Source organism: Abramis brama, assembly GCF_963993115.1.
Source record: "Abramis brama genome assembly, chromosome: 10".
NCBI lineage: Eukaryota > Metazoa > Chordata > Actinopteri > Cypriniformes > Leuciscidae > Abramis > Abramis brama.
Window position 1 is genome coordinate 20,252,172 of NC_139972.1, and position 11,768 is coordinate 20,263,939.

Here is an 11,768-nt window from a genome sequence, read left to right on the forward strand (position 1 = left end):
TTATAGGATAATGTATTGGCAATGTTATTTTGGAGCTTGTTTTGCTGTTTTTAATAGATCTGTCTCGTCCTCATAGCGACTGGATAAGCAAGGTTTTGCAAGACTATATCCACATGATGGCCTGGACAATGCCCTTATCCTTCAGTGAGAAATCATTGGAATATGGAATAATGTGATTCACTGTGATCTTTAAATGCACAAAAATGAATGAATTTTTGGACCTGCTGTCCAATCCTTGTACTTCCTGCAGAACTTCAGTCTGTCCTTGATGCTTTTCTTGGATAGAAGTGCCTTCATTGCTGACCTTCTTGACACCAGGCCATTGTCCAAAGGTCTTCACCTCACTGTGCATGCAGATTCACCATCTGTAGCCAATATTGAGTAGTCCTGGACTGGTGGTGACATGATTCCATAGCCGACTCCTCAGGAGATGGTCCTCCTGACGCTTGCTGGACGTCCTGAATCCTTCTTCACTGCAACTGAACCTCTCTCCTTGAAGTTCTTGATGATCTGGTAAATGGTTATTTCATGTGCAATATTCTTTTCAGCAATTTCCTTGCACGTGAGGTCATTTTAATGCAAAGCAATGATGGTCAGCTGGTTCTTAGCAATCATCATGTTAGCTGGTCATTTTGTGCCAGGGCCAAAAAACTGTGAAATTTGTCTGTTTTTTGTTTTTGTTTTGGCCAGTGAAGCTTTTTGCAATTATTTAAAATGCATCTGCACAATAATCTAGAAACAATGTTAATGAACACCACAACAAATGAAGCAGCAAACTTTGCAAACACAAAATTAGGTCACTGACAAAACTGCTATGACTGTTCTCCTTCACTAGTTTGCTTTCTGTCCTATACAATTAGTATGCTAAACACTCCTGGATGACAAAGCATCTGCTCAACTTTAGTGCCAGTGGAACCGGAGAGGTCTCTACTGCCACCTCCTTGTGTCAAGTCATGTCATACAAAAACCACAGGCATTCTCACCAACAGACGGGGCTATAGAGTAAAAAACGCATCATGTTTTCATCCAAACTTATCAGAAGAAGCTTTTAACCCATTTAAAGGGATAGAATTTCACTTTTTGTCATTGTTTATTCACCCTCTTGTTGTAAAGCTGTATCAATTTCTTTCTTCTGTGGAACATAAAAAACTAGGTTATCAACGTTCTTTAAAATATCTTTCTTTGTGTTCCACAGAAGAAAGAAAGTCTTACAGTTTTGACTGATGACAGCATTTTAGAAACCTCCCATTAGGAAAAAAGTGCAATATTCAAGCTGGAAAAAAATGCTTTAATGTACCTAAAACATTCCATATTATTTATAAGTTGGCATGAAATGAAACATTTCTCAATGCATGTTAAAGATTGCATTGTGAACAGTTCATCCTTGTACGCGTTTCTTATTTTTCATAATGTTTAATCAGAATGTCATAACTAGACCTTCGGGGCAAAATGTCATACTTCTCTCTGGAGACGTATGCAGGACTTCTCCAATCCTTTAGTCTGCTTGAACCTAGTCTTGCATAGCCAGATCTTCAGACTGATGGCAGAAAGTCTGGACTCCATAGCAGCTTTCATTGGCCAAAGACCGCCCAGAGGCCGTCTGACTGACATGTAAAGCAACTGATCACAGTTTGTTTTGTTCTGCGTCATGTTTAGGGGTGTGAAAATGTAACTTTGATGTCCCTACAATAACAGACCACTGTGCAAAACTCTTGGATGTATTTTAAAGAGTCTATGCCACAAACTTTACATACTTAAAGGGATACTCCACTTTAAAATGAAAATTCTGTCATCATATACTCACCCTCATGTTGTTTCAAACCTGTATGAATTTCTTTCTTCTGCTGAACAGAAAAGAAGATATTTAGAAGAATGTCAGTAACCAGACAGTTTCTGGTCTCACTGACTTCCATAGTAGGGAAAAAACATACTATGGAAGTCAATGAGACCAGAAACTGTCTGGTTACTGATATTCTTCTAAATATCTTCCTTTCTGTTCAGCAGAAGAAAGAAATTCATACAGGTTTGAAACAACATGAGGGTGAGTATATGATGACAGAATTTTCATTTTAAAGTGGAGTATCCCTTTAAAATGCTTTTAAAAATCCAGCATTTAGTTGATCCTGATAAGTGCTGATTGTGACAGTTGTTTTCACAAAAAAGTATTTTCCTTGAGGGGGCTCAGCGTCATGTCATCTTTTTTTCCAAGCGGACTGTTAAAGAACTCGACATGCGTCTCCCGGATGTCCTGTAGAATTCAACCAATCAGATGACGACTCTGAAAAATCCCTGAAGTGTTTCCAGTTGTGGGCCAAATGCATCAGACGTTCTATATTGTAAAAGGTATTTCTATATTGAATGGTAGTAAAATTACTGTAGAGATTAAGTGATAAACTTTTATCACTTAATTGTGTCACTATATGAAATACCATGTCATACCACATGATTGGGCAGATATTCCAATAGAGTTCAAATAGTGTGTGAGATTACAAGTGTTCACCAATCGCCTCAGCTAGTCAGAGTTCTCCTCATTGCTGGAGTGCAACAGTGCACATTCCTGTCTCCTGCTCTGGCTGCTTCTCCTCTTCCTCCGGCCAACCATCCTAAGCCTTCGGCGGATGATGTCTGGAACACAAACGACACCTCTGTTGAGCCAACATCCATGGTAAAAATGTGACTGAATAAATGGTTTACGCAACATGAAGAACTCGAGAGTGTGTACTCACCACCCACGTTCTCATAGTCTTGCTGGTTGTCGTGCCAGTAGAGACTGGAGGAAGATCGGCAGTGGCGATAGAGACGTGTATGGAGCACAGACAGGGTGAGAAGCACTAAGAGGAAGCCCAGAGCGCCTGCTGCCCACACGGCCTCATCAGTTCGTGGGATGGGTATCTTCTCCCCCCTCAGCGGCCCTCCTATATGAGGAGACACTGAGTCTGGGACTCCACACTGTCCAAGCTCCCCGCACTCAGATCCAGATCTCTGCGCCGTTGTGTCAGTCTTGATGCGATGCCTCTTTTCTTCCGCTATAGTTTTCTTGTGCGTTTTTCTGTCTATCTGATATTTGATATTCTTTGTCTTCTCAGAGTCCTTTGCTGAACTGAGAGATTGTGTAACAGTTAGCAGTGAGAGGGAGGCCATTTCCTTTGTGTTGTTTTGTGGCAGTGTGTCTGTACGATTCAGTTTTGCACTCTCTGTGCGGTTAAGTTTGTCTGGTTTGACGTCATATTTCAGTTCCACTTTCTCTGGTGGTTGTTTGAGGACATTTCTGATTTTTCTGGTTTTCCTTCTAGTCCTCTGTACCTCAGTGAGACTGAGAGCCTCCATGCAGCAGCGTTTAAGAGACTAGCGATTAAAGGAGAAGACGAGCATAGAAGGTTAACATTAGCATTTCTATTTACATAAATGACTGCATTATCATACAAATCTTGACCGATATATATTGATCAATGTAAGGCAATTTCTTCACCTTTAATCTTTCCACTTTGGACATCTCTTGACTGGTGTTCACTGGTTTGTGGACAGGTGCTGGTTTTGTCAAATACAGATTGTACTTTGCTCTTTGGCTTGTACTAGCTTGACTAATATTGGAGGAAATGGAAAGCAGCCAATCACAAACCCCAATTGTGATGCGGGACATCTCTAGTGAGCGACCCCACGAGACCACAGCTAAAGGCTTTGAGAAAGATAACAGACATGAGATATTTGTCAGAAATGGTGCTTTTTAAATGCATAAAAAATAACTGGTAACATTTTATAGTAAGGTTCAATTTGTTACCAGTTAATGCATTAGCTATTGTGAACTAATGGATCTTGACAAACAACAATTCAAATGTTTGGGGTCAGTAAGATTTTTTAAAAGAAATAAATACTTTTGTTCAGCAAGGATTCATTAAATTGATCAAGTGACAGTTCTAGTAAAATTATATTTAAAATAACCAGTTCTTTTGAGCTTTCTATTCATCAAAGATGTTTCCACAAAAATATTAAGCAGCAAATATTAAGCAGAACTTCTTATTAATAATAATAAAAATGTTTCTTGAGCACCAAATCAGCATTTTAAAATGATTTCTGAAGGATCATGTGACACTGAAGACTGGAGTAATGATGCTGAAAATTCAGCTTTGCCACCACAAGAATAAATTACATTTTAAAATATATTATAATAGAAAAATGTTATTTTAAATTTGAATAATATTTCACAATGTTACTGTTTTTACTGTATTTTTGATTAAATAAATGCAGCCTTGGTGAGCAGAAGATACTTCTTTCATTAACATTTAAAAAATCTTACTGACCCCAAACTTTTGAACAGTAGTAAATAGTAATACATATCAAAATGAACCTAAAATGCATATTTGAGCTGTTTTAACTGCTGTTTTAATCTTAAAATATGTCAGTGCCATTGTTTTGTCTCAAGATGCACACAAATAATGTTTTTTCCTAAGGCACGTTTATAAAAGATACTTAAATGTCCTAATTAAACTGAGGCTTAATCCTGGCTTAATCTAAGCCCTGTCTGTGAAACCAGCCATAAAGTTGTATAAATTAACATTATTTAATGTATTATGAATTATAATGTATTAACAATGAACAATAATTTAAAAATTAGCCTAGATTAATGAAAGCGAATTATTAGTAAATTACACACAATGCATTAATGTTGAGTGAAATTGATTGTAAAATGTTACAAAATAATTCTGATACTAAATGTAATTTACATTTGTTTGACGTCAGTCACAAACAACCATCCAGTGCTCACACCTGTGTCTACTGTGAGCTACTGTTGTGAATGGTGACTCACTGTGTGTTGGCTGAGCCACGGGTGAGGTGTGATGATGTAATGAGGCAGACACGAATGAGCCAACACCGCCAGACTCCTGTGAGCTTCCGCTGAGACACACGGGTGATACAGAAACACCAGCGCTCCATTCTGTCAGAAACAACACGTTCAGAGCTCATTTATAAAAATAGCTTTAGCTTTAGATTTACAGTTTGAATACTGTGATTGTTTGGCAATAGTACGAATACTGGGATTACTTTGAGGTTGTTTAGCCAGCGCTGAGGGGGGCAGTAGAGGTACTCTCCACTTGCGGCCTCAACAGGCCGGTAAGGTCCACTGAAAAAACAAAACAAAAACAACTTATTTAAAAAAAAATAATTTTAAAGTGTCCTTGTTACACATGTAGTTACTGTAGTAATAACTATAAATTATAATTCATAATTTTATATAGCGCTTTTCTGGGTACTCAAAGCGCTTTCCATCGAGGGGGTGGGGTGGGGGGGTGGGTGGGTGTTTAAACTCAACAATTTAAACTGATAATGCACAACTACACATCTGAATAGGGTTGGGAATTCTAATCAAATGACATTCTGATCTGTTAACGGCTTACCATAGTGAATCAGGGTAAGACAAAAACACGTTTTGAAAGAAGGATTGATGATGTATTGACTCATTATTTCAATTTTGTTCATTTTGAGCAAAAAAAAAGTTGATGGGCCCCATTGACTTCCATAGTATGGGGAAAAATATACTATGGAACAACTGTTTGGTTACCCATATTCTTCAAAACATCTTTTGTGTTCAGCAGAAGAAAGAAATGCATACAGGTTTAGAGCAACTTGAGGGTGAGTAAATGATGAAAGAAAACTATACCCCTTTAAGAAGAATCTGAACCAGAACCGGATTATATTCTTTACAACCCTTTTATTAGAAGTAAAAACAGATAAGAAATGACAGGTACAGGATCTGAGAGTGTGTCATAGCTTACTGGGTGGGAATACGGTCATTGTATGTAATGGGTGTGTCCATACAGATGGAATCAGCAGCCTGCACGGGACAAAAGTCAAAGTTACAAGATACGCACTTTTATTAAAAGGCCTACTTTATTAGATAAGATGCACAAATATAGCATCCTGCTATTTTAAATGTATAATACAGAGTTGAATTGGTCATAACATTACAGTGCACAATGCCATGCTTGAGAGTGAACAAAGTTTTCAACATGTCCCATTTGAGATTCATTTACCTTTATAATATGTTTTGTATCAATATCAGGGATAATCTGAAATAACAAAAAGGAACATCCGTCAGTCATGTTTTTATTAGGGATGCACGATATATAGCCTAGGCCACCATATCGGTATCGGACGATATATGTTCATTTTTAATATTGTTGTTATTGGCTCGATAAGAAAATTTGGCCGATATATTAAAGCCGATAAATAATGCATTATTTCCTTCAGCTGAGACACTTCAGATGCACACTGTTCGCCATGATGGTTTTGAATTGCTTGAAATATGATTGAAATCACTTCAAAAAGAAAATATACAGTAAAGTGCAATATACAATATGAAGTCGGACATATAGGCTACATAAAATTAGAATGAGAACATTATAATTGTGTGCTTTTAATAGTGAGACTTTTATTTTTGTAACTAATCAGGCCCTCAAAAATTATATAAAAATTTGGATTTAGAGTTTTCGTCCAATATATCGGTTATTGGCTTTCAAAAGAATTATCGGTATCGGCCAAAACGTTCATATCGGTGCATCCCTAGTTTTTATCATCACTGTGCATTTGGTACTGAGTAGTTTAGTTTTGCACTGTATAGTAAACGCATATTTTACCGTCTGTGACTGTGGCCAGAGCTCTTGACACACAAGCTCTTCAGGTCCTGGTAGGTCTGTGACTAGATTTGTCTGAAATAATTGTAATAAGAAAATTTGATCTTTTAGTTACCACAGATCGTGCCAAACATAGTTGTAGAAGTCATCTAGCAGGACTGCGGCTTAAATTGTTTACTATGGTTGGTTACCATTTAATAATTTCTAACGTGGTGTAGAGTGAATTGAGCAAATACCTTGCCATTGTCGCAGTGTGTCAGTCTGGAGGGGCAACACTGTGTCACACAGAGACAAATTAATCCAGACAGGAGAATCACTCGACGGCTCATGACTTCATCGGAGTCCAGTTAAATACATTCAATACGGTAAGGTTTACGGTATCTCTGCCACATAACTACAACACCCTGTAGGACTTTGTTAAATGAGAAGACCGTGTTTAAAAGCGTCTGATGATCCATGCTGAGCTCGAGGATAAAACACAAGTTCACTGTTGAAAAGTTATTACTTAAAGAAACACGAAACCAACAAGCTATGGACTCGTTCGACGACTGAGAAAGCCATCGCGATTCGTAATAAAGTCAGAGATGTTTTGAAACCAAGTGTTTAGTCTTGGGTTTCTATAAACATTTGAAGTTTCTCTTTTGACAAGTTAAAAGTTGACAATACGGATCGGATTATCGCGAGCTGTAAACACATCTACACCTTCCACGCACGTACATGTCTTCTGTTTATAATTGTTTGTCAGTACAGCCTAAGATCACGTAACTTTTATACACATAACATCATGAGTCTTCAGGGATACACACACATATTTTGTCTACGGTGGCTCACATGGTTCAAAATTCGTTTCCGTCCTTTCGGATTCCTCGGCGTCATACCAACAAGGAAGTCTATTATCAGTAAAAAATGTTGCAACTTGCAAGATATGTTGTTTATCAATAATAATGAAAAATCAATAAGAGAAAAACGCAATGCTAAATTTCCCGTAAAGCGAGCACATGTCATTTAAGTGAAAGTATGTGAAACTAAAATTGCGTGGTTGGTCAATAAAACCCAATGGTAAGTTGCAAATAGTAAAGTTACAGTTTTATTTATTTATTCATTCATTTACCTATTGGTAGTTGCTCTGGAAAAGTGAATGAAAATTGAAAATAATGAATATAATGTGACTAAATCAGCTTTAAATTCAAAATAGGCCTCTGCGTTTCCCTCTGGACACAATATGTCTTTGACACGTTTATTACATGTATTGTCATCATAATTTCTAGAGCTTTATAATACATGAATAGTTGAACCTTTAAACATTATAAGCATATATGTTCTGCATGCTAAACTGTATCTAAAATGGCATTAAACAGCTATATACACAACTATGTAAAATGTTCCCATGAATTTAAGTATTTTTAGTTTTAGTTTAAAATGTTTTAAGTTTTGTTTTTAGACTTCAAACTCAATTAGTAAATTTTGTCTGTTTTACCGGTGGGATTAAACTGTCTTCTGCTGTGGAACAAAATTGAAAATCAAGCATACTGTTTTTCAGAACAACATTATACCTAAATAAAGGACACTGGGAAAATGATTACACTGAAAAAGATTATTTAGGTTCAGGGAAAAAAAAAAATTTTTTTTTTACCACATTAAATAAAATGTTCTGGTGGCCAAGAATAACGATTGTTGCCATTTCATCTAACAAGAAGACAAAAGTGAACAGACATTAGAAATGTAGTGTGTGCAAGCAACTTAAGGAAAACATCAAGCTGTCAATATAATAATCAATATTGTAAAGAAAATCTCCATTTGAAATGAGATCTCTGCCCCAGCTGACACATATAAAGCTTCAATGCAACCATCCAACTGCTAGTAATCATAATTCCATGAATAAAAAGTCAGACATAATGTACTAAATTTATATTTATTACACTGACCAGTGTTCCTCCATCAACACAACAGTAATTACAGAACAGAAAAAAATAGTTCATTTATCCCTAGACTTTTGTCTTCTCTGATTCATGAATACTTTAATACAATTTCAAGCCATTTATTCTGTATTTTTAAACTTTTGTATAATCTTTTTAGACATTCAATAACATGATACACGATCTATACATTTTGATACAGGTTACATATGAGTTATAGTGGTGATGCTGAGCCAGAGGACAATGGGTGCGTGTGAAAACGGCATACTAACATACTACTTTTAAAAAGGATTTCAGTATGGAGTACGTTAGTATGCCATTTCGACCACAGCAATCGAATACTGATGTTCTTTACAAGAAATGTAGCCCTTCCCCGTAGACCAGCCCCTCTCTATCGCTCCCTGTTTCATTTCTTTGTAGTGTTGGCGATAGGAGTGTTCAGGTCCATCAAAACTGAAATAACCATCACTCTTTCATAGCCTGTCAACAGGAGAATGCAGTAGTGACCGGGCTTGGCAGCTGTGGGATGGCACAGTGTTTGACCAGAGGTTTGAACCTCCATTATTTAGAAAATAAGATTGCATTCCATTCTAGTATTTCTCATATATCAGTATTACTTACATATCCCCTAAATTCAGTCAGTAGGACAAGTTTAAAACTAGGATAGAATAAAAAATAAAATGTGTAATCTATATCGATGGCAGGTATGTCAAATAAAACCACAATTATAAGTAATGGCAACCAAATTCAAACAGCCCTCACCCAAAAGGTACTAAAAAACAAAACTGATCATTTGTTGGGAAGAATAAAACTAGAAACATTTGCCTGTATCCTTTTAGAACTATTTTCTGTGCCTTGTATAGTTCTTATGCTGCACCTTCTGACATTCACATGAATGGAGGGTTCAGAATAAAGGTGGCGAGAATACAGAGGACCCGAAACGTTCCTATGAATTTCAAATACTAATGGAAACACAAAGTGTGCAGAGGTGACATGTAAACACACACTACTCCCTGAAGTTCAACTCCCCGAGGCTCCTAGTACACGGGCCAATAACCCCTTTAAAAGCGTAAGGTACATAGTTTACAATTCTTAATATTTCTCTTTTAAAACCTTTTGTCTATACGCACAGAATCTTGATGGGGGGGGGGGGGGACGCATGTCGCCATCAATTTAGTTAATTTCTATTTTAAATCTTTATTTTAAATCAAATATACAATATGAACACTCTCCCCAGACAACGACCCTGGAGTTTGTTAGGTACACTTTATACTTGCTCTTTCACATTAGAGCCGGATCCATTTGGTAATAAGTGGATTTGGACAGTGGGATATTAAGGAAAGGACACGTCCTGCCGGGAGAGTTTTGTCTTCACCAATGATTGCACAATGGATTTAGAAGGGTGGGGAGGTAACAATGTCCTCCATCAGAAGTGTTAAAACGTGAGTAAAAAATTCACAAGGATGAGTCAGTCAACGTGATTCCTGCAGTCAAAGTGATGTAACGCAAACCAACTAGACAAACTCGCTTATGGGGGGGGGGTTAGCTTGAAAAATTCCCCGAAAAAGTGCATTCAGGCATCCGTGCGTTCAAACGCTGGATCCAGGCGGAGCTTGGCTTGGGGTGATGGCATGTAAAGCAGAGGGGGAGAGCAAGGGCAGGCAGGGGCATCGGCAGCACAGCTCAAATCCTCACAATACTAGGCACTGACACCTGTGGTACGGGCGGCACAGAGGACAGAAAGAGAGCAGGGGGAAAGGGTTAAAAGATCCCTGCCTATATGGGATGAAATTCTACTCACCGACTTGGTCATCTCAGTCACTTATAACAGCCAACAAATGAGGGAGGAAATGAAAATATATATATTTTTTGCCTGGTAAATCTTTGGGGCAGCTATTGATTTAATAAAATACATGTAATTACTGGTACCGACACTACCAGTCAAACGTTTGTTTGGATAGATCTGACTGAATGCAAGTGTTAACTTTTCTTAATACTATTTAAAAAGAATCCCAGGATGAAAATCTGGCCATTAACTTTCCTAAAGACCATGTAAATCGAAAAGATATGATTTATTCTACCAAAAATTTGATTCATTTCTGTGAATCATTTTCAGTGTACCGATTATAAACTCAAAATCAAGCGAGTCATCACAAAAAAAGTCTCTGCATGGCATTTCTCCTATGCCTTTGTACACATAAATGTAGGTAAAAGATAAAAGATAGGACACAAATATTTTGTGTGACTATTTTACTAAAACTTTACAACATAAAACATTCTGAATCTACTTGGCAACAGCTGTTTGGTTGAAATAATGCTACTCTCCTCTGATATACACTACCATTCAATAGTTTGAGGTCAGTGAATTTTTTCCCCATAGAAATAAAGAGCCAGAGGACACATTTAATTGATAAAAAGTGGCAGTAAATACATGTATAATGTTAAATATATGTATATTTCAAATAAATGCTGTTACTTTTATCAAAAAATCCTGAATAAAAAGAAAATTATCATGGTTTTCACAAAAAGCAGCACAACTGTGTTCAACATTGAAAATAATAAATGTTTCTTGAGCACCAAATCAGCATATTAGAATGATTTTTGAAGGATCATGTGACACTGAGGACTGGAGTAATGATTCAGAAAATTCAGCTTTTATGTAAAATACATAAAAATAGAAAACAGTTCTTTTAAATTGAATAACATTTCCCAATATTACTACTTTCACTGTAAATGCAGCTTTGATGAGACTTCTTTCAAAAACTCTTTCTGACCCCAAACTTTTGAATGGTAGTGTATACTCAATATACTATTATTTTAAATATGGAAAATAGTAATAATAAATAAACAGTAGATGTGTCCAAATGTATGACTGGTAGTGAATGAGTGTGAAACAGTGCTATTTAGTGTGGAGGTCATGAGACCATCAAGAGTGTTTGCCTGCTCCCATTAAGTGTCACAAAACTAAGCCTGCTGTCACGACCTTCCGAGAAAAATAAAAATAAAAATCAAGTCATTCACACTCATTACATTCCTAGAGTGCCAAAAACACAACATAAACCTGTCGAAGGTCAGGATACATTCAAACAGGTTCTACATTGTTTTTCTTATGCATTGACAAATCATGACAACACAAAGAATTCATATCTACCACTTTCTTAAAATTACCACACAGACCTTTTGAAAAGAGTAACAGTAAACATACTGGACATCCGCCATCACA

The 11,768-nt window shown here is 36.8% G+C and overlaps 1 protein-coding gene across 1 annotated transcript; it reads right to left on the reverse strand.

Annotated features, from left to right (window-relative positions):
* Positions 1-1,269: 1,269 nt before the first annotated feature.
* On the reverse strand, positions 1,270-8,233 carry tp53i13 (tumor protein p53 inducible protein 13). The gene is made up of 9 exons (XM_084126503.1): positions 6,866-8,233; positions 6,633-6,704; positions 6,030-6,065; positions 5,772-5,830; positions 5,041-5,119; positions 4,805-4,933; positions 3,470-3,676; positions 2,727-3,345; positions 1,270-2,625 (listed from the first exon to the last, which is right to left on the reverse strand). Exons 1-9 carry the CDS (start codon positions 6,956-6,958, stop codon positions 2,513-2,515), a joined length of 1,407 nt encoding a protein of 468 aa, XP_083982629.1. The 5' UTR covers positions 6,959-8,233; the 3' UTR covers positions 1,270-2,512.
* Positions 8,234-11,768: the final 3,535 nt, after the last annotated feature.